Source organism: Astyanax mexicanus, chromosome 17 (assembly GCF_023375975.1).
Source record: "Astyanax mexicanus isolate ESR-SI-001 chromosome 17, AstMex3_surface, whole genome shotgun sequence".
Lineage (NCBI taxonomy): Eukaryota > Metazoa > Chordata > Actinopteri > Characiformes > Acestrorhamphidae > Astyanax > Astyanax mexicanus.
This window is the reverse complement of record NC_064424.1, coordinates 27,497,145-27,518,958: the sequence shown is the minus strand read 5'-3', so window position 1 is coordinate 27,518,958 and position 21,814 is coordinate 27,497,145. Positions and strand designations below refer to the sequence as shown.

General features: G+C 39.9%; 1 protein-coding gene across 1 annotated transcript in view; it reads right to left on the bottom strand.

The window, feature by feature from the left end:
• Positions 1–222: 222 nt before the first annotated feature.
• scamp1 (secretory carrier membrane protein 1) overlaps positions 223–21,814 on the bottom strand; it is a 39,088-nt gene continuing 17,496 nt past the window's right edge. Inside the window, exons 2-9 of the mRNA XM_007256545.4 lie at positions 19,299–19,376; positions 18,014–18,124; positions 10,692–10,803; positions 10,414–10,542; positions 6,318–6,477; positions 3,909–4,010; positions 3,689–3,806; positions 223–3,358 (exon numbers count right to left, since the gene is read on the bottom strand). Of these exons, the coding sequence (XP_007256607.1) occupies positions 3,209–3,358; positions 3,689–3,806; positions 3,909–4,010; positions 6,318–6,477; positions 10,414–10,542; positions 10,692–10,803; positions 18,014–18,124; positions 19,299–19,376 (960 nt within the window). The 3' untranslated portion in view covers positions 223–3,208. The remainder of the gene's footprint in view (positions 3,359–3,688; positions 3,807–3,908; positions 4,011–6,317; positions 6,478–10,413; positions 10,543–10,691; positions 10,804–18,013; positions 18,125–19,298; positions 19,377–21,814) is intronic.

Below are 21,814 nucleotides of genomic sequence, written 5' to 3'. Positions count from 1 at the left end.
AGTCTTCAGTTGTTGCTGGTTTGTGGGTCTTTCTGCCTTTAGTTTTGTCTTAAGCAAATGACTTTATGCTGCTTGATCAAGTAAAGGTCGGGTGATCAATTCTGCTGCTGCAGAATATTCCAATTCTATGGAATAATCATAGTCCACTGTGATTCAGAACTGCAGAACCGTGGGCTTTGACATAAACCCCTCCATCCTATGTGAAACACTACAGAACGCAGGTGAAGTAGTTGAATTTTTTTTATTCATTATTTTTTTTATTTTAATTTTATTCTGGTGTTAATACAATAAATATACAAAACTCAAACTACTCAACATGCGACTGCGGGGGAGACAAGAGTGCATTTGTACAGTACAATGAAATTCAGGACAACAGGCAACCACTCGTCAATTTTACAAAATATACAAATATCCCTTGGGTTCCGTTCTGGAACAACGCTGCCAGGTTCTCTTCAGTAGTTTCAACTACGTTACTAGTGTCATCCAATTTAAAATGTACAACTTAAAGCCACGAACACGCACGCACGCACACACTCACACACATCATCATATCATCTATTATATCTGTCTAACTTTCCATGTTGATTCCTGTTCTTGTTTTTTTTCCTTATTTTTAATCAAACGAAAAAAATATGAATATATAACAGAAACATTCAGGTGCCATTTTTGTTGAAATGTATTTATAAAAGGAAGAACGACTTGCAGTGGCTCATCTCTCTTGCATACACGTACACTCGCACACACTCTGTCTCCCACCCACACACTTATACACGCACGCACACACATACTGGAAGGTGGGAACAGGATGGGAAGCTAACTGATCTAAGAAAATTCCAAGACATAAGAGACAGAAAAAAAGGAAAATAAGGATAACACACAGGCGCGCGCGCGCACACACACAGCACTGCTGAACAGTTAAAGGATCCACACGCTTAAAGCAGTCTTGATACGCTTACATCCCATAATCATGAGACTTGGCTGTTTCTAGGTGACGGTCACCAAGGCTACAAGGTTTCAGCCATTCAGGATTTAGAAAAGAAAAAAGAGCAAAAGTAGGTCTGTTTAAACAGCTTCAGAGACCAGATAGCGCTTCATGGCTGGAACTCGCTTCTGTGATGCTAACCGCTAAATGCTAACTGCTAAATCAACCACTCAGACACTTAAAGGGATGTTTCAGTGCTCTTCCTGATAAGCTCTACCTGCTGCATCTGGTTTTCAAACAACATTACAATAAAAACTTTACCAACACTGAGGGAACGCGTTAACTGCAAGTTAACATGCTAAATGTAAAGTAACACAATAACTGAGCTAACATGCTAACATCTAGCTTCCACTAGCCTTAGGCCAGCCTGCTATCCTCCTGGTTCTAGACTAACATGGTAACCAAGAGCTGACGAGCTAGATAATACTTTGCCCTTAGCCTGCCTTTTAACCATGTAGCTCTGAATGAATATAGTAAATGTAAATAAACAACAGTTTAATACCCTAAGCCAGCAAGCTAAAACCTTAGCTAATATTGTTACTGTGAGCTGATTCGCAAACCAAGCTAACACCCTGGCCCTGAATCAACATGCTAAAACCCTAGCCCTGACCATCTGCTGTAATTGTGAGCTAACAAGCTAAATGAGTTAAAACACTAGCTAACCTCAAGTTAACACTGTAGCCCTAGACTACTGTGGTAAGCGTAAGCTAGTGAGCTAAATGTGAGCTCAACTGAAACGATAGGTTGGTTACTGTAAGATTACTAGCTAGTGGGTTGTATATGATAAAATGTGCTCTCCACAAATTAACACCCTAGCTCTGATCTAGCATGTGTTGAATATATTATACAGATGCAGCAGACAGAAATTAGTTTAAAAACACTGGAACTTTCCTTTACCATTCTCCCCTTTCTCTCCCTATCTCACACACACACTATTCACACATACTCACACTATACATACACTCACACACTATACACACACCCACATATGTCGAGCATATTGAATTTACTTGATCTCGTTGTGCCGAAGAGTGTCATTTACTGAAACGCGCGCTTTTCTCCCCTTCGGCCCTCTCTCCTCTCACCAAGCGTCCTGTACCCCGTAAAGCTGGACCGGACAGCTGAGGCGGACATAGCAAGCTTCTCATGCACGTTTACGAGCAATATCCTGAGGATTACACGCGCTTCTCCCGCCCCCTCCCACGGTTCCATTCCAAAGTTGTGTTGATTTAAAAAAGAAGAACAAGGCCGGAGGCGCTCAGAAACGTTCACAGGTTTGAAATCAGCCAATATACTTATACATGTTAAGCCAGTTTTGTTTTGCTCTCTCCTACTCTGGTCCTGAACTATTCCTGTCCAGCACATTTGAGTGTTTTCCAGCTCTTCCTGATCCAAGAGGTGGACAGTTGGACAGGGCTACTCCAGGACCTAAACTGGAAACACTGGTGTAAGCAATACAGGGATCTATATATACACACACACACAGGCATAGGGGAACAGCATAAAAGGCCTGCAACTCTGTGAGGGGGGTCACCTGCGGGTTTTCCGGGCCGGACAAACATTCCGGCCGCAGACGTGACTGTGAGGAGGCCGAAGAGCATCAGCTCATGTCTGAGAGCCAGGAAAGGTGTTTCAGGGGTAACGGAAAGAGCAGAAAAGAAGGAACGTGAACGTAAGGCGAATCGGAGATCAAGAGCGACATCGGAATCTCCTACTGGGCGCAGTGCGCCACGGACATTCCTCTCAGCCAATGAGAGCCCTGCGGGAATGGGGGAGGAGGTGTTGTGTTGCATGTATTGTGGTGGGATGAGCTGATGTGATGTATGCGAGGGCACTCTTTTTGTCTCTTTTCGGACTCGTTTGTTTTTTGAACATGACAGAAAAAGGCCCAAATGCACGATAATGAACTCTCGCACCACAAACAAGTGTGTGCAAAAAGATACGTTGCCGACACACACTAATGCTCAAGCTCACATACTCAGGTGTGTACCACCTGCTGAGAGACTGGAGGAGAGGAGAAATAAAGAATAAGTCTCTGTCAGCCACTGGAGTGCAGTAAGTCAATGAAGAAAGGGGGTGGAGTCTGGAATCCTCTGCATCAGAAATGGGTGGGTATTACGAATGACTGACGAGTCATGTGAGTATTTTTAAAAGGAATAAAAGGGTGGGTGGAGTAGGAGTAGTGTCGTGGACGGAGAGAATGGGACTCTGTTCTCTCTGGGCCAATCAGAACTGCTCTTTAAAGGCTCCTCGGGCAGCATTGGAGGCTGCATTAGCCGCAGCGGTCTGGACTGTCTTGTTGGACATGACACCAGTGGCAAACTCCTGTTGAGCTTTCTCAAAGCTGGCGCCGGTGGTGCGATACAGCCCATGGACCTGCAAGAATACATACAAATGTTTTATGTATAATGCTATAAATATAATACTCTATAACAATGTTTGTGCACACCCACTTCTAATGAATATATTCAGCTTCTTTAACGCTGAAACACACAGCTTTTCTAGTCTCTGTAGAGAAGTATTGTCAATAAAATTACTGAAAAGCCTAGTTTGGTGCTATTAGGATGCTAAACTTAGATAACAATTGTCCCAGATAATAATAATAAAAAAAATACTTGATTGATTTAAGTTGCAGATATAAAAGTTTTTTTTTTTTTTAAATCTTATTTTTTTTTAGATAAAACTGAGATCTATAGACAGCTTTACCTTTTTAAACATGATGAGGGAGATAACAGCAGAAGCAGTGAAGAGAGCAGCGATGAGGATCATTATGATTCCGACAGGAATGCTCGTATTCAAGCCTGTCAATGCCGAGATCCAACCGCTGCACACAAACACAGATCATATGAATAAGTGTATTTCAATAAAGTTACTCCAGAAACTGTAATTTAAAGTAAAACTTTCATTCAGGTGTGGGTATTCCCACCTGGCACCCCAGCCGGCGATGCCAATGGCCTGTAATACATGCACTCCGAACTGGCAGATATAAACAAAGAAGAACACAAAGAAGCGGAAAGAGCTGTCACTCCTGCAGAAAGAGAGAAAAACAGAGAGGAAGAGATATTATTGATATTATAAGCAGTTAATATATAAAAAAAACATACAATCTGTTCATACTAGGCTAGTATTACACGTATACCGTATTTTTCGGACTATAAGGCGCACTTAAAAACTTTTAATTTTCACAAAAATTGACAGTGCGTCTTATAATACGGTGCGCCTTTTGTATGGATTTTACTCGTCAGGTTGTAAGGAGCAGTAAACACACACTCCGTGCAGCGTTATAGAGAGTTTCAGTGCTATACAGAGTCCAGAGCCGTGCAGCTCCGAGGCTGAGCAGCAATAGCATTAGCTAGATGCTAACCGCTAAGCTAGCTAGCTTATTCACTGAGATCAGTATTATCTAAATTTTACTCGTCAGGTTGTAAGGAGCAGTAAACACACACTCCGTGCAGCGTTATATACAGTTTCAGTGCTATACAGAGTCCAGAGCCGTGCAGCTCCGAGGCTGGAGCAGCAAATAGCATTAGCTAGCTTATTCACTGTTCAGAGATCAGTATTATCTAAATTTTACCCGTCAGGTGTAAGGAGCAGTAAACACACACTCCGTGCAGAGCCGTGCCGCTCCGAGGCTGGAGCAGCAATAGCATTAGCTAGATGCTAACCGCTTAGCTAGCTAGCTTTTTCACTGTTCAGAGATCAGTATTTTCTAAATTTAGCACTTTTAATACTGCTGGAGCAGTATTATTAGAGTTAGATGATAATCGCTAAGCGTTCACCGTTCAGAGGTGAGTTATCGGCCTGTAAGTCTGTGCTGCTTTGCCTGGCTAGCATTAGCTAGATGCTAAGCGCTAACTCTCTCAGAGGTGAGTTTTATCAGCCTGTAATCTGCTTGTTTACCGTGTTAAAACAAGCTACGGGGGACGAATCGCTAGCTAATATCTCACTGTCTTACCAGAACACGCAGGATTACTCAGTGTAACGCTGTCGTTTAAGTTTGGGTTAACTTTACTAGTTTAGGTGACTAGCTAGCGTGCTAGCGGATAGCTATGCTAACGCTGGTGCAGCAAGCCTTAGTGGACATCTGGAAATCTAAGCTTACTGTAAATAAACTGAAGCACGTTACTCACCCAAATAAACAGTTTTCAGGAGAGGAATCTGTGTAGATTAATATCCAGCACTCGTTTGACTTTGAAATAGCTAGATTTGTATACTGAGACGCTCCACCGACAAGCGACCACCCCCGGTGGGGGAAGGGAAACATGGCGCCACCCCTGTTCACTTTGATATAGGCACCCTTTCTAGTGTCACTTAACGCGCCTTATAATGCGATGCGCCCTATGTATGGAAAAATAGCAGAAAATAGGCGTTCTTTGATAGTGCGTCTTATAATACGGTGCGCCTTATAGTCCGAAAAATACAGTATTTGTCTTGTGTAAAATCCTTGTATGTGTTGGCTTTGTCACATCACAGCTGAAGGCTCTGTAGAGGCAGGCAAATGAGAGTGGGAGTCTGTGTAGCTCACAGCTTGAGAGGTGAAATGATATTAAATTTAATAAACAGAATTTGTTTATAATAGAAAGCATTTTTAGGGTCATGTTTCGGGGTAGACTAAAAAAAAAAAGATTTTAGGCAATGCAACACACCCCTGCTATTTTGTTTTTTAAATTTTTAAATTTAAGTATTGTAATGTGTTGAGTCCTCCGTTAGCGTTATTGGAGGAAAGTAGTGTACTGTAGTGTAGCTGCATATAATGCAAATGCCAACAGATAAAATTGGCTGATAGATACTGGTTAAACAGCAATGTAATGGCTTTAGAACAAGAGAATGTCTTTGAGGGTGGGAAGGGGGTTACAAAACATTTTTTTAAAGTATGGGGACTTACATAAATGTATGACCACTGTTTGTATTTAATGTGTGTGTCTGCGTACATACACACACAAAGATTTAAATGTCCCATAATGACGTATGATTCTGTATGACAATAAAAACATAATAAAAAAAAAAAAAAAAAAAGAACAAGAGAATGTCGGCCCTTGAGTTGCCAAAACTTAAATCCTATTAAACATATGTGGTGTGATGTAAAAATGGCATATTCAAACCTGGTCTGACAGCACTTGAGCACATCTGCCATTATCATTTGGATAAACTGTTTAAATCCAGGTCAGCCAAGCTCGTGGGAGCATATCTGAGAGGACTTGAATATTTGTAGATCTATCATACTGTTTTCTAGTTCTGCATATTGTCTTTGATCTTCTCTAAGTAAACCTGCTTCATCTTTAAACTGTTAAATTACTACAAGCTGGCAAACACAAATGGGAGTGTGTGTGCTTACCTGAATGCTCCATAGAGAGGTCTGTACCAGCAGACGAAGGAACAGGGTGTGAAAAGCAGAAACCACAGCATGGCCAGGCCAAAGTCCACACCGCGATAAGGATCCACACAGAACCAGGCCAAGCAGCCAAATATGTTCAGGAACAGTGTCCCTGTGTGGACTGCAGGGGAACAATAACACATACAACAGTTCAGTGTGATATATTACTGGTATGAAATCACCTGAATACATGTACAGAACTGTGCAAAAGTTTAAACCTATTTACCAGGGCTGACAATGCTTTAATTACCAATCTGGGAAAACATGGTAATGCATCACCATGCAAAACATCTGTAATGTTCGGCATCATCTATAATCGTGGTAGTATAAACTTTACACATTAAAAAAACGCTGTGTAAATGCTGTAAGTTCCAGCAGAGAGAGTATGTGAATTCTGCCACAAAACTGAACTGTGGAGCTGTAAAAAGCTGCTTATCTAGTGCAAAAACTTCATTATTTTAAACGTGATTCCTTTATAGTTTTACGATTGCTGCTGCTGTACTTTTGGTTATGGTTAAATGTGGTCTTCACTGTTTACTGCTTTGTAATAATAAAAACTGTCCTAACCACAGTGTATGGCCTAAAATATGCACTATGGAGAGGGTATCCGGTTATTGTTGTTAGGTCTATACTCTGCTTTCTCCATGTGACACATTAGATGCAGTACAGTATAAAAAGTCGACCTGAGCCTTTCCTGCACAAACCATAAAAAGTACCTGTAGACATCTGCCAGCTCTGTAATTCCATCTAGTGCTTAAACAAGGAACTGCTGAGTCCTGTGTTCAAGGAGAACAGAGCTGTGGTCATCCTTAAATCTTGAATATATGATATGATTGACTCGCAGGATTGGCTAAATTAGAGAAATCAGCCAATGCTGATACATAGTCAATCAATCGTACTATTTCCATACCAGGTGTTCACACCTAGCTTTTTACGTAGTCAAGTGAAATCTTAACAAGATGTTAATGCATGCTAACCTTCTGTATAATGTCCTCAGAAACATCTCCTGCTAAATGAAGACCATAATGGCTGTTCTGACTAGAAAATAAGTAAATAAGAGTGGTCTCAGATATTTATTTTGCACAGTTCTGTAGGGAAATCATTTAAAAAGAATACCAACAATGCAATTAAACCTTATCCATCTGACATCATTACCATAATACAAGATGCCCAGAAGAGAAAAGGCTGCTAAATTATTTAGTACAGGTGAAATGAAAGGAGAAGCAGCTGCAGGAGACTCCAATACAAATCACCTGCGGTAGTGACTTGCGTAGGATTGTAAATGTGCATCAAAAGGCAGCTGGTGCTTTAATGCCAGGCTGTGAACCGTGATCAGAATGACAGAACAGCTGAGAGCTCACACTACACTCAGAGAACAGAACAGAGACCTGCTGAATCTTTAACGTTGTTAGGTAAATGAGTTTTTAGAGACAGAGCGAGTTCGTTTTATCGGAAACTGCCTGAGGGCATTTTGTTTCATTATATGTACCCCTATGTGGCGGCTTTCTGAATAAACTCAAGATTACAATGTTCCAAATCAGCAGTTAATCAGCCATTAGGCGGTACATCAGTCCTGAAACAGACGATAATGAAGGAAATTTCACTATATGAACAAAAGTACTGAGATACCTAACTATACAAGGGTATTTAAAAAAAAAAGGTTATCCTGCTTTATTTTGTTTTTAGAGTATCTGCCACTACTGACCAGGGAAGCCTTTTTACAAGATTCGTCTTGCTGAGGCCCTTCTAACCCACATCTGGCATTAAACATGGTAGCAAGTTGTGTGTACGCATTTGTACATCTGTGTGGTCCAACTTGCATGGTGCAAAGTATTCAAATGCATTAATTATTATGGGTATTCACAAAAAAACAAAGAAAATACTGCCATTTTTTGTCCTATCTGTCTTAGATGTCACACCCATTCCAACACAAAAAGCTCAACTCAAACAAGCTCACACCCCAGCCTCTCCCAAAAACCAGTCACCCTCGGTCACATGACACAAGCACAAGACCACAGCATGCTTCAAGACTCTCCTCAGAGTGGAATTCAGCTTTAAATGTGATGACTAAAGCCGAACAGTGTGCTGTGTTACAGAAATCAGGGAATAATATGTCATCTGCTCCCCACTTCACCCAAAGAAAAAGAGGTCTTTTTTTTTTTTTGCCAGTCTTCAGTAGTTTGACTACCCAGCACTGATTCAGGGTTCGTTTAAAGGGCGCCAGATTGAAGAGCCCTGCAAATGTTAGATAACGTGGCACAGAGTACAATCAAAGCCTTCATTAAAAACACCTTTGTTACCACTTAAGTCATTCCTAATTCGTACACATTAGCTAGGATTCTAGACAACATGCTGATGCCACAGGTGGCGAGTTTGCTGCAAAGCTACATTCAGGCGTTGGGGTGTGGGATAAATTTTTGCTACAGTCACTGTCTATGAAGAGTTTTCCCAAGACCACCTGGATATTTCTAAAATAAGCAGGCTGGATCAATTGACTAAGCTAAATTTTCACAGTGAATGGTTGATTCCAGACTCATCACAACATTGATGGGTAAGAAGGGGATAGTAGAGCTTCACTATATGTATAAACAACTAGAAAGCTAAACACAGGATCTGACCTTTTTCCAGATTTGACACCATTTTACAATCATTAGTGTGACAAATCTCAAATAACGTGTAGGTTTACTGAGGTAAACAATTCAGCTAAACTTGTGTAGTATTAGTAGTAGTTGTTGGCAACCCTTGATTCCCATCACTGCCCCAATATTTTGTATCAGTGTCTTTGAAACATTGTTACATTTTTTTGTAATTCTGAGTGGTTGAACCACTTTAACTGTGTGTGTTCAGCATCCAGGGACCACTGGCCTATAGCACAAAGCTTGAGCTTGTCCCCGTCTGCAGAGGGAAATCTTGCTAATAAAGGTTCCGTGAACTGGGCCTGTGAGAACAAGTCACTCAAGTAGACATTAATCCGAGGCAAAATAAAAGGATTTTCCACAGAGGGTTGCCTTTGTGCTGTTGACGATTGAGCTTAATCTTGTGTCTGGATGCCATGCCTTTGTCTGGCTAATTAGAAAGTGAAAAATGTATTACAACAAAGATGACTGCAGCCTTGTCTTTGAAGACTGAGCCATTAATTGTTTATTTCAGCTAAACAGAGACTGGAGACAAGAAAAAAAACACTAGTCAATTTTAGGCTTAGTAATGAAGAAGGTATGCAGTAGGGGTAATTGAGTTAGATCTGATCTAATTTGGAGCTGGTCTTTAGGAGGGACCCACTGAAATGTTATAAAATGCAGAGATTTCTGTTTGTTACAAGAAAACTTGATACAATTTAATGATGGCACCCTTGGTCCACAGTACAAACAGTTGTATAACAGGTGGATTTAAATAGTTACAATTAAAGTGCTTCAGTGGTGTTGGATACTTTTATCTGCAAAGTTTGGGCAATTTTTATGATTTTCTTTTATAAATCATCATATGTTCAGATCAGCAATTTCAGTTAAATATATCATATAGCAGATGGACACAGTGATACTTGAGAAATGAAATGAAGTTTATGGGATTTACAGAAAGTGTGCAATAATTATTTAAACAAAATTAGGCAGGTGCGTACATTTGGGCACCAAAACAAAAAAATTACATCAATATTTAGTAGATCCTTCTTTTGCAGAAATAACAGCATCTAAACCCTTCCTATAGCTTCCATTGAGAGTCTGGTTTCTGATTGAAGGTATGTTTATTTTTATATTTCAGAAAAGTCTTCTTCTGCATTTCTCTCCCATACGGCCTCTCCTTGTGCAAAGTGCGCTGAAAAGTTGAACGGTGCACAGCGACACCATCTGCAGCAAGATGATGTTGTAGGTATTTGGAGCTGGTCAGCGGGTTGACTATTCTCACCATCCTTTGCCTCTGCTTTACTGAATTTTTTGTCTTGCCTGCCACTTCGGCCACCACTTAACTAGAACGGTGCCTGTGGTCTTCTTTTTTATATCACTGTATATTTTTCAGCTACAGGCAAAAAGACTAATGAACTGAATGAACTGCAGGGACTTACACATCCACAGGTAGTACATTATCTTGACTGTTTTCTGAAACTCCACAGGAATGTCCACAGATATGTCATGGTAGAAACATGGACCAACTGGAAATTTCTCTGGAAGAGGTGGCCAGTTGTTTTTCCTCCCTGAGAGAGAAAGAGAGCAAGCGAGAGAACGTGTTTTAGAGAATCAATAGAATATCGAAAAATGTAATTTGCCAATACATAAACATATCATTATTTGCTTACAAGCAAACATCTATGGCCTTATTGGTGCTGTATAGCCTAGTTCTCACCTCCTGATGCGCTGAGAGACTGCATCTCCCTTTCTCTGCGGTCAAGCTCTGCTGCCTTCCTTTCCAGCTCCTCCTGCCTTCGCATTAACTCTGCCTGGGCACGCGCCTGGTCCTACAACACACATAAATTTAAAATGTAAAATGTAGTAAAAAGAAATAAATAAATAAAATAAATAAATGAAAATCACAGTACATCCATTCATAACAAAAAAAAATCACAGACTAAGCTGTTGTGTTCAAATTAGAAATATTGGGCAAGCATAAGAATCTGAGGCGTTTTGACTGTGACGTTACAGTGAACTGTGATGGCCGATGAATGTTTAAGAACATCTTCAAAACATGTGGCAGATCTTGTGGGGTGTTTCCAGGTTATGCAGTGCCAAGAACCTACCAAAAGAGCTCTAAGGTAAGACAAATGGTAAACTAGCAACAGGGTCATGGGTACGGTTGGGCAATATATAGAGATTTTAAGAAAACATGAAAAGATGAGACAATATTGTTTATATCGATAAATACTGTGTAAAATTTAAAACATGTAGCATTGTATATACATATGATATATTGATATATATTATATAAAAAAAAAAAAACGCTCAGCCCGGCATGGGCACCCAAGGCTGACTGATGCTCATTGAGGCCCCTTCTCACAACTTACATAATTGCTTTTCACATATTGGTACCAGACAACACAAGACAAGTTCAGAGGTTATGATGGCATACGGAGGAACAATTCAAGATGAACACACACAAATATAATTCCAATATTACAATGCCTTACTTCTTTGCTAACCCAACAGGCAAACCTCAACCCAAATATATCCCTTCATGGACAATGCATAAATAACTAAACAGTTATAATTTCTGTTGCTTTGGCTCAAACAGCTATGCTACGATCAGTTTGCGTTTATATTTACAGTGGATAAATCATACAAAACCCCCTTTTTATACACAAATCTAATTAGTAACTGGGACAGCTGGTTGCACAGTCTTGTCACGTCCAGCTGTGCATCACTGCATCATTAGTCCCGTCCACAATATGCTGCAATACTAAGCCAAAAAAAAAAAGGTCCAATTATTTTATATTCATTATGGTTCTGTCTTCCCTCACTCCTACCCTCCCAAAGACTTCTCCATCTCTCTCTATCACTTTCATTTATAGCTCTCCCTCCGTCCCTCATCGCTCTCTCTCAGTCTCCCATCGTGAGTCATAACAGATTGGAACACTAAATGTGCTCCAGTCGTCTCGGTCATGCAGGTTCTTGGCAGGCAGTTTGAGTCTGAGGTCAGGAGATGAAGCTTTGCCTGCGTTTAACCTTGAGCAGCAGTGAGTTCGTTCAGAACGTCCAATCAGGCCAAAAAAAGCCAGGGTCCTTTTGTTTAGTCGTTGTTAAGATGTTGCAATAAAGTTGCTATGGTTGCTAGAGGGTTGTAATGGAGAGGTTTTAGTTGTTTTTTAGTGATTACTGCAGTGGCATTACAGTTGGTTGCTGTGGTGTTGCTCGGCAGTTGCTAAACTTTATATCAATTGGTTGCTATGGTGTTAAGGTGTTAGGTGGATGGTAATGGATTCACTCGTGGTTGCTGTGCTGTCGCTAGGTGGTTGCTTTAGTATCCTAAGTGGTTGCTACGATGCTGCTAAGTGGTTTCTATTGCATCCAATGTGGATGCTGTGGTGTCGCAATATTGCAACGGTATCACATGTGCTGCGGTGTTGCTAGACAGTGTTGTATTTTTTCTTGATGCTGACTTCTGTCTTTTCAACCAGACATTTAGATTTCTCTAAATGGGTCAGCTGTTCAACATACTTTAGTGTTATAAACTGGTTGCTAGAGTACTACATACAGAGATGAGTGCTACAGCATTGCTTAATTCCAGCTAAAAAGTTGGTAGGTGGTTGCAGTGGTATTAATTGTGGTTGCAATATTGCTGCTAGGTTGCTATGGTTGTTACTGGTTGCCATTTCAAGTGGTGCTATAATGCTGCAAGGTGATCATGATAGCTGCAACAGTTTTATACATGGCTTCTGTGGTGTTGCTAGGTGGTTTCTACTGCATCCCATGTGTTTTCTACGGTATTGCTAAGTAGCTGCTTCATACTTAAATGATCTTCCAAAACTGGGATCACTATGGAATACCATTTGAACCAAATCGAAACACACCTTTGAAATAAACTGAATAAACACCAGGCATTTTCTAAAAACAAAATAACTTATTCTCTCCACAAAGCACAATGTGTGTGTGTGTGTGTGTGTGTGTGTGAGAGAGAGAAAGTCAGAGGTGTGTTAGTAGGTCAGCTGACGGATCAGGACTCCCCAGCATCCCCCACTCTTCAATGTGGGGCATGACTAGTCATGTGATTCAGCCAGCGGCTGGATGACAAGTTCCTGCCCTGGGCCTTCTGTCAATGCCTCACAGCTATGTTCTAGTTGGCTCTCTCTTAGAACACACACACCTTAAAATAAACAGTCCTGTAATTCACACTCCTTCAAGTTGTCTTCATAACAGTCATCTGTTGCCAGCTAGAAATTACCTGTTAGTCAGGCTGTGTGGCTGTGTGCATGTTTGCCCCCTTGTTGACCCCCTTGGTGTGTTGAATATGGTGTCCCCCTTTTCACGAGACCCTCTCCCTAAAGCCATGCTAAATTAAACATCCCATCCAATCCGCAGCTCCATGCTTTCCATATGTCCTTCGTGGCTTCGGGGTCCAACATATGCCACGATGCACATCACAAACAATTTACTGATTGTTTAAAAACTAATTGTTTAGATACTAAAAACTGATCCAGTATTTTATCTTGCAAGCAGGCATTTTTTTCTCCCCATATACTCTTTTTATTTAAAAAATAGATGCACCAAGTAGGAATTAATTGACAGGAATTAAACATGACGGGTTGATATGCTAGACTATCATAGAGTGACTTATAATGGCAGTAGGTGATCTTCAGGGACGCGTATTGCAAAATTAATATTTTGTATGTGTACACAAGTGAACGGTTGTGTGGGATTTCCTTAAACAAGTAACCATGTGTGAAATAATTACTAACTGATACTATAAGTAATTATTAGTAATGCACAGACTACTAACATTTACTTAAACGACAGTCCTCCTGCATCAGTAAAGGGTTTATTTCCTTTTTTCATGACTGCAATGGATTGTGTTTAGGGTCATTTAAGGTCACAATAACCAAGCTAAAGACCAACCACAGTTTGTGTTTTTTCGGGTGACTACCGCTACAGCCCAATAACAGTAGACAAGTTTAACCCAGAACACTGCAAACAACAACCATGCAGGAAGTATGTGCCCGAGCTGGAACCGCATGCCCGTTTAGAAGTGACCCCTTCGCTATTTTGTTCTAAAAGCTTAATTATTATTAAAATCAGTAAAACAACCACTCACAGTAGGTTATTTTTGATATTAACATAATTTGAAAGGAGAGAAAGAGTGTTCTATGTAACGGCTGGAGTACTATTTGAAATCTATCTTTAAGACTCATACAAAATAAAGCTTAGATGAACACATAATGGGTTAAAAAAAAACTCCACAAGCACTGGTGGTGCTTACATAAGTTGACTTTTACTTATGAACTGTGAACACACTTAAAGGATTTAAGGGCATTACTAAAAGGATCTTTGTTTGAAAAATATTTGCTGCTATTAAAAATGTAAGTTACACACTGCTCTATTATTTATAACTTATTTATACTTACTTATAACTTACTTATACTTATTTATAAAAGATAAATGATAAAATATCTTTAAAACTTTAAGTTATGTTCTTTTTTGCTATTACTAAATGTAATTGCAGAAGTTTGAATATATCCATAGTTGCCACTTGCTTACACATTTTTTTAATTCCATTTATTTCCTTAAAAATAAAAGTGTTAAAAACCTAAAAATCCAAAGTATGAAAAAAAAAAAAATACATTAAACGTTAACAAAGGAAGCACCAACAACAGATCTCAGAAAAACAATCTGCTCTGGTGTCTGCACTCTGTTACAAAGCACCAGTCTGATGACATTAACGGAGGTGCGGGTTATTTTAAGATTACTAACATATGTAACAGGTGTCTGTTAGTAGTAGTCATTTGAAAAGTTCCATTGCTAACAGTTACTTTCTAAAGAAACTACGGTAAAAATGATTCCTACACAGCAGTCGTTATTTTAATGTAACATTGGAACGTTTGCTATTCAACATTATCAAGCCATTTAGCAAAAATTTTACCAGTGGTTGATGAAGTACACTAATCATGTAGTAGAACTAAAGTACTACTAAAGATAAAATTCTATTAAATAGAGAAATCCTCCCGTTAAACCTAATTCAAATTTATTTTTAAAAATAATAGCGTGAATTATCTATAAAAATAATTGTTAGGTGCATACTAGTTACATACAGCTGCCATCACAGAAGCTTACCTAAAAGACACAGTTACTATGCCACAGCCAGCTGCATCTCCAGACTTATTTCCAATTGAAAATGTGTGGGATGCTACTCAATAAAGTCAACACCCCACCTCTACTGCAAAATCTGCGTAAGTTGCTGCTTCTTTAGACTTCCAGGCATCAGTGGAATCAAAATGTGCCAAAAAAAAAAAAAAAAGAGACCATAGTGCCCGAGAAGAAGAACAGAGAACAGATCACGTATGGAAGAAGAGTCGCCAAATAAAGTAATGAGCAAGCAGTGTCACAGCTAAAGAAAACGCAAAATGTCAGAAAAGCATTTGAGGTTCTCACTTCCAGACAGTTGCCGGACTGTTGGTTTATGGTGACTTTTCCTATGTCTCACCTAAATCATGTGAGGTGGTTGTCATGTTGTTGATGAGTGGTTTTTAGGGTATCTGAGGTGTTTGACGTTGTAGATGGGTAATTATTAGGAAAACTGAAGTTGTTGCCATAGGGTTGCTGTGTTCGTGTTTGCTAATTGGGAGACACGGAGTTGTTTTCTCATTGCTTTGAGGTTTCTAAGTGGCTGCTAAATGGGTAAACCTGTGTTGGTTCAGGTCAATGGGTTGAATATATATATATATATATATATATATATATATATATATATATATATATATATATATATATATATACACACAGTGAGTCCAAGAAGTATTTGATCCCTTGCTGATTTCCCACTAATAAAGACATGATCATTCTATACTTTTAATGGTAGATGTATTCTTACATGGAGAGACAGAATATTAAAAAGAAAATCCAGAAAATAAATCTAAGGAATATATATTAATTGATTTGTATTTCATGGAGTGAAATAAGTATTTGATCCCTTAGTATTCATTAGCAGTTCTGGCTTTTACAGACCAGTTAGACACTCCCAATCAACTTGTTACCTGACCTGAAGCCACCTGTTCTCACTAATCACTTGTGTGAAAAACACCTGTCCACAGAATCAGACAGATCACACAGATTTCAAGTCTCCAACATGGGTAAAACCAAAGAGCTGTCACAGGACCTCAGAGTCAGAATTGTTGACCTTCACAAAGCTGGAATGGGCTACAAAAAGATTAGTAAGGTGTTGGATGTGAAAGTAACAACTATTGGTGCAATTATCAGAAAGTTTAAAGAGTATAACATGACAATCAACAGACCTCGGCCCGGTGCTCCAAAGAAGATTTCGCCTCGTGGGGTGGCAATGATGCAGAGAACGGTCAGAAATCGTCCTGCAACCACTCGGCAGGAGTTAGCAAATGACCTGAAGGCAGCTGGGACCACAGTTTGCAAGGAAACAATTGGCAACACTTTGCGCAACAATGGATTCACATCCTGCAGTGCCCGAAAGGTACCCCTGCTGAAGAGAGCACATGTGGAGGCGCGCCTCAAGTATGCCAATGATCATTTGAAAGATGAACCAAGTTATTGGGAGAAGGTTTTGTGGTCAGACGAGACCAAAATTGAACTTTTTGGCCTCAACTCCACCCGCCATGTGTGGAGGAAGAAAAATGCTGCCTTTAATCCCAAGAACACTGTGCCCACCGTCAAGCATGGAGGTGGAAGCATAATGTTTTGGGGGTGTTTCTCTGCCAAGGGTACAGGGCTACTTCACCGCATCACTGGGAAGATGGATGGAGCCATGTACCGCACAATCCTGAGGGACAACCTCCTCCCCTCTGCCAGGGATCTGAAAATGGGCCGTGGTTGGATCTTCCAACATGATAACGACCCTAAACATACAGCAAAGGCAACAAAGGATTGGCTCAAGAAAAATCACATTAAGGTCATGGAGTGGCCCAGCCAGTCGCCAGACCTCAATCCGATCGAAAATCTATGGAGGGAGCTGAAGGTCAGAGTTGCCAAGCGACAGCCCACCAACCTTCATGATTTAGAGAGGATCTGCAAAGAAGAGTGGGCCAAAATTCCCCCTGGTGTGTGTGCTAAACTTGTGGTTAACTACAACAAACGTCTCACCGCTGTGCTTGCAAACAAAGGCTTTGCCACTAAGTATTGAGTGTGTTTGGCAAGAGGGATCAAATACTTATTTTCCTCATTGAAATACAAATTAATTAAAATATATTCTTTAAAATTATATTCTGGATTTTTGTCTTGATATTCTGTCTCTCCATGTTAGAATATATCTACCATTAAAAGTGCAGAAGGATAGTGTCTTTATTAGTGGGCAAACAAAGAAAATCAGCAAGGGATCAAATACTTCTTGGACTCACTGTATATATATGTATATATATATACACATACAACAGTTCACAATCTGATTGGTTGAGAGAAGTGATCTAGCCGTGATGATATTTCGTGATAACATCACGGCCTTCTCACACTAAACTTGTATCTCTCCGCCGACGCGTTGCCGAGTAAACATTTTTAAATTCTGAGTGTGCTTGGTTTGACAATGTTTGTATTTTTTGTTCTTCCAGATAAACACTTACAGTACAGAGTCAAACAGAGGCCTTGTTTAAAAAGGCCAACATTTCATCCAGATTGCCCGACAGATCCTGTGCCTCACTGTCTGAAGGAACCACCTACGGAATCAGACTTGCCAATTTGTAGGCAGCGCTCCCAGACAGCAATTTCATTCTCTGTTTCATGCCTCTCGCTCTTTCTCTCTTTCTGGCCAGCTATCCATCGCTCTGCTCTTGTCCTTCGTTTCTAAGAAAATCTTCTCCCCCTCTGACCCAGAGGGCAGACCCTGCCCATCACACTGCTGTCTTCACACACACTGCTGATTTGTTATGAGGAGGGAATCATCTGTTTTAAGTCTGAAAAGTGAATTGTCTGACTTATATCTGTGTGTGTGCATCTGTGCGTGTGTGAAATGCTATTTTTAGGCTCTAATTTGTGTGTGATAAAGACAGGAAAAAGGATGTGTACCTGTGTTTGCTGTGACTGAGAATAAGCCGGTGGTTCCTCGGTGGGCTTCATGATGGCCGGCTGTGTGTTGGTAGTGGGCGGCATTGCTTTGGGGGCAGAGCCAGGTGGCGCCTAAAAAAAACAAACAAACAAAAAACAAAACAAAAACATACTTCTATAAATATCCAGCACAGACTCACATAAAACACATATAATAAATTAGGGGTGGGCGATATAGCATGATAGTGTATGACAAAACCTGGAAAACGTTGAAAAAACGTGTGTGTGTGTGTGTGATATTAAAAAATACAAGATTTTTCATCAGATTGTAACAGAATGATCTAAAATGTCATGATACTAATAATGCACTTCATATATCTCAATATTTCAATATTTCCAGTAAAATGAACAATAATGGACAGATATAAACTGTCTATAGTAGATATATAATTAGAATAAGAACAGTGTCTGTATAGCAATATACTGAGATATATTTAAATATATCCCCTATGTCGCGATGCATAGCTTTATTTATTCTCTTTTCATCCTGTTCCTGAATGGTCAGGACCCCACAGGACCACAACAGAGCAGCAATTATTTGGGTGGTGGATCATTTTCAGCACTAGTGGTGGTAGTCAGTGGGTGTTGTGCCAGTACAAGTGAATCAGACCAAAAATGTATGATAAAGAAGTAGAACTACTTCACTACTGTACTTAAGTACTAAAATGATGTATCTGTATTTATTTAGAATATTTTACTGTTTTATACGAAAGAGTAATGTACTATTATTTTACTTAAGTAGTACATTTAAAAAAAAATACTTGCAATACTTAAGTAAAAAAAATGTTGAATACTTTATTACTTCTGCTTGTTTGTACTTCTAGAACTTCTACTCAAGCCCCTTTTTGATAGAGCACATGTACTTTTACTCAAGTCTGGGGAAAAGAGGTTGCACCGTCCAGGGACGTCACACAAGAGAATGAGTGTAGCATTCATCTTGGATTCCTTTTATTTTTGTTTATTAACCAGGGGTAATCTAAACACAGGAATCACCAGCATACTCTGGTGTACCCATACTGTTGTGTGACAACTGTACACATAAAGCAGAGACAGATTTTGGCATAACACTGGTTCCATTTCTTTTTCTTGTTTAATGGGTGGAGATAGACTGTCTTGACTTTTTACACTGCAACCAATAAGGACCACTGTTCGTGGCAACTTTTACATCTGCTACTTTGGTTTGGTTGAACTGCTAAGTCTTGACCAAAAGAGATACACCCCAAAATAAAGGTGTCACAAGACTCACCGGTTTTGTATCTGTGAAAGGGTTATACTCCTCCAGGCCAGGGGGGGCATTCCGCGTTACTTGCGTCACTGATGGGTCCTGTGGAAGATAAAAAGAAATTTTAATACTGTACTCCACAGGCGCTTTACAAAATATGAACCTCATGGTTAGAACTGAAACACTGCTGTGAAAAAAGGCAGCAGTATACAAGAAGCTAGAACCAGTGCTTTACTTCTTCATACCAATTTAAGTTCAATTTAAGTCTTAACTAGGGCTGATCTGCGTTTTTTCTTTAGAATCTGAAAGGAGTTCTAAACAGGAGCCCTTTTTTTCCACAGTGAGATCCAACAAGTTCTTATATTTTAGTTGGTGGACAGTGAAATGGCCTTCGCAGGCTCTTCTGCATTAACAACCTTTTTTTTAAAGGCATCGGAGAGCTTTCTTGATATCTTGATCCACTCACATCAACAATCGAGAACAAACCAGACGACCCAGTCACAATCATGAAATGTGATCTCAGGGAATGGGAACCCCATTGTGCAATGATTAGTCGATATAATCGACAATGTCGATTATTTAAATTTGTCGACTACAAATTTCATTGTCGACTAATCGTTAATTTTAAAAGTACTGTATTACACTACAGTACTCTCCACGTTCAAACATGTGGACTTTTAAATGCCTTTTAAATCTCATGTTCAGCTGTTTTTCTGTTGTTTTTGGAGAAGAAGGACATGGCAGAAATAATCGCTGACTAATCGACTAATTAAAAAAATGATCATCAGATTAGTCAACTTACAAAAACAATCATTAGTTGCAGCCCTAATACAGTGCGAGTGAGGCTGACCATTGGCCAGTGTTCATGAAAAGGCATCAGAGTGTAAGTGAGTAATAGTAATATTATAGTATCCAGTAATAGTGGGTGCCAGATGGATGAGATGTTCCATTTCCAAAGTTGTGTAGATACACTTGTCACAATAACAGGACGATATATTGTCCCAGAAATGATTGCGATAAACGATAATATTGTCATTTTAAAGCACCACTATAGAGTGTCCATATAATCAAAGACACAGATAGCTCTTGCTATAAATGTATTTTTTAATGTAACTGTCAGACAAATTACGAGCATGGAACACCAACATGTGTGGGGCTTGAGGCAGGATCTCTCTGGGATAACAATATTCATTCTCAATATTCAGCTCGAAAATTGGGCTTAAAATTTGACTTAAAGCCGAAATACTCTCACACCAGAGCTGTGGAATGCAGTTTTAAAGCATTCCATCCATCCGGACTGGACTGCTCTAAACCTTGTAAACGTTCTCTAAAGCTGTTTAGTTTTGAGAAAGTCCTATTAGCCTCAAATATGTTGTCAAGCTAAAACATCTCCACAAGCTTAGGCTCCACTCTCTGTGTGTGTGTGGAATAGGGCTGCACGATATATCGTTTAAGCATTGTCATCGCATGCGCGATAGTCACATCGCGGGACGTGCGATGTTACACAAGCCAGTAAAAACAAACAGGAGGGGAGCGCGGGCATAAACAAAGACAACCGCATGGCCTCCACATGGATAAACACATGATGTAATCGCAGCGCACAGTCTGAAACTGTCTGAAACTGCACTGTGTGTTTATAAAACTAACTAAAACAAACAAAATTACAGATAGAATAGCCTTTGTTTTCGTGTTTGTTAATTTATTTATAAACGGTGTTTCCACTCGAGCAGTTTTACAGTGGGCGGTGTTGTGTGAAATCCTTCTCATGAAGCAGAGATTGCGGTGAAGTAGCTGCGCTCAGTCACTCGCTGGGCCGGAGTGCGCCACGGTGGAGTAGCCGCGCTCAGTCGCTCGCCGGCCCAGAGTCAACTCAATGGCTATTATCGACGGCGTGTAGCTGATGGGCTGCATAGCATTGTAATTTTACACATTTAAATAGTAATAAATGTGAGTTTCCAAATTATGCATGACATTTATTTCTGTTCTATGTTTTGAGTTATATTACCTCCATTTCGTAATATGAGGATCAGATAACTATATGGTTAAATATATTCAAAAAGACAAAAGCTTTGATGGGGTGTCCAAACTTGTTCACATAACTACGAGAAATGCTCATCCCAAATACTTAAACTGGTGACACCCAGCCAAACCACGACAAGCCACAAGCAAGCAGTATTCGCTTTGTCATCACAAAACGGTTGCACCTTGTTCAGCCTAGTTCCGGCTCCTCTCCTCAGACGGAAGTGTAAACACTGAGCAGAACAAGGGCCTCGCACTTCTATGTCCAACTGTAGCATGTGTGAATTGTGGCATGGTCATGAGAGCTTAAGCTCAACCTGAACTGGAAAAAGCCTTTTTTCTTAACTGGCCATGAGGAATGTGCATGTTCCTATTATTCACGGAAGATACAGCCCTTATATGATTTAAAAGTAGACATGAAAAAGTGTGTTATCACTATTTAAACATCTCACATCAGATACAGACAATAAAAAAGCAAAAAGCAGACATCTTAAAAAGGCCAAGCGGTGGTCAGAAGTTTG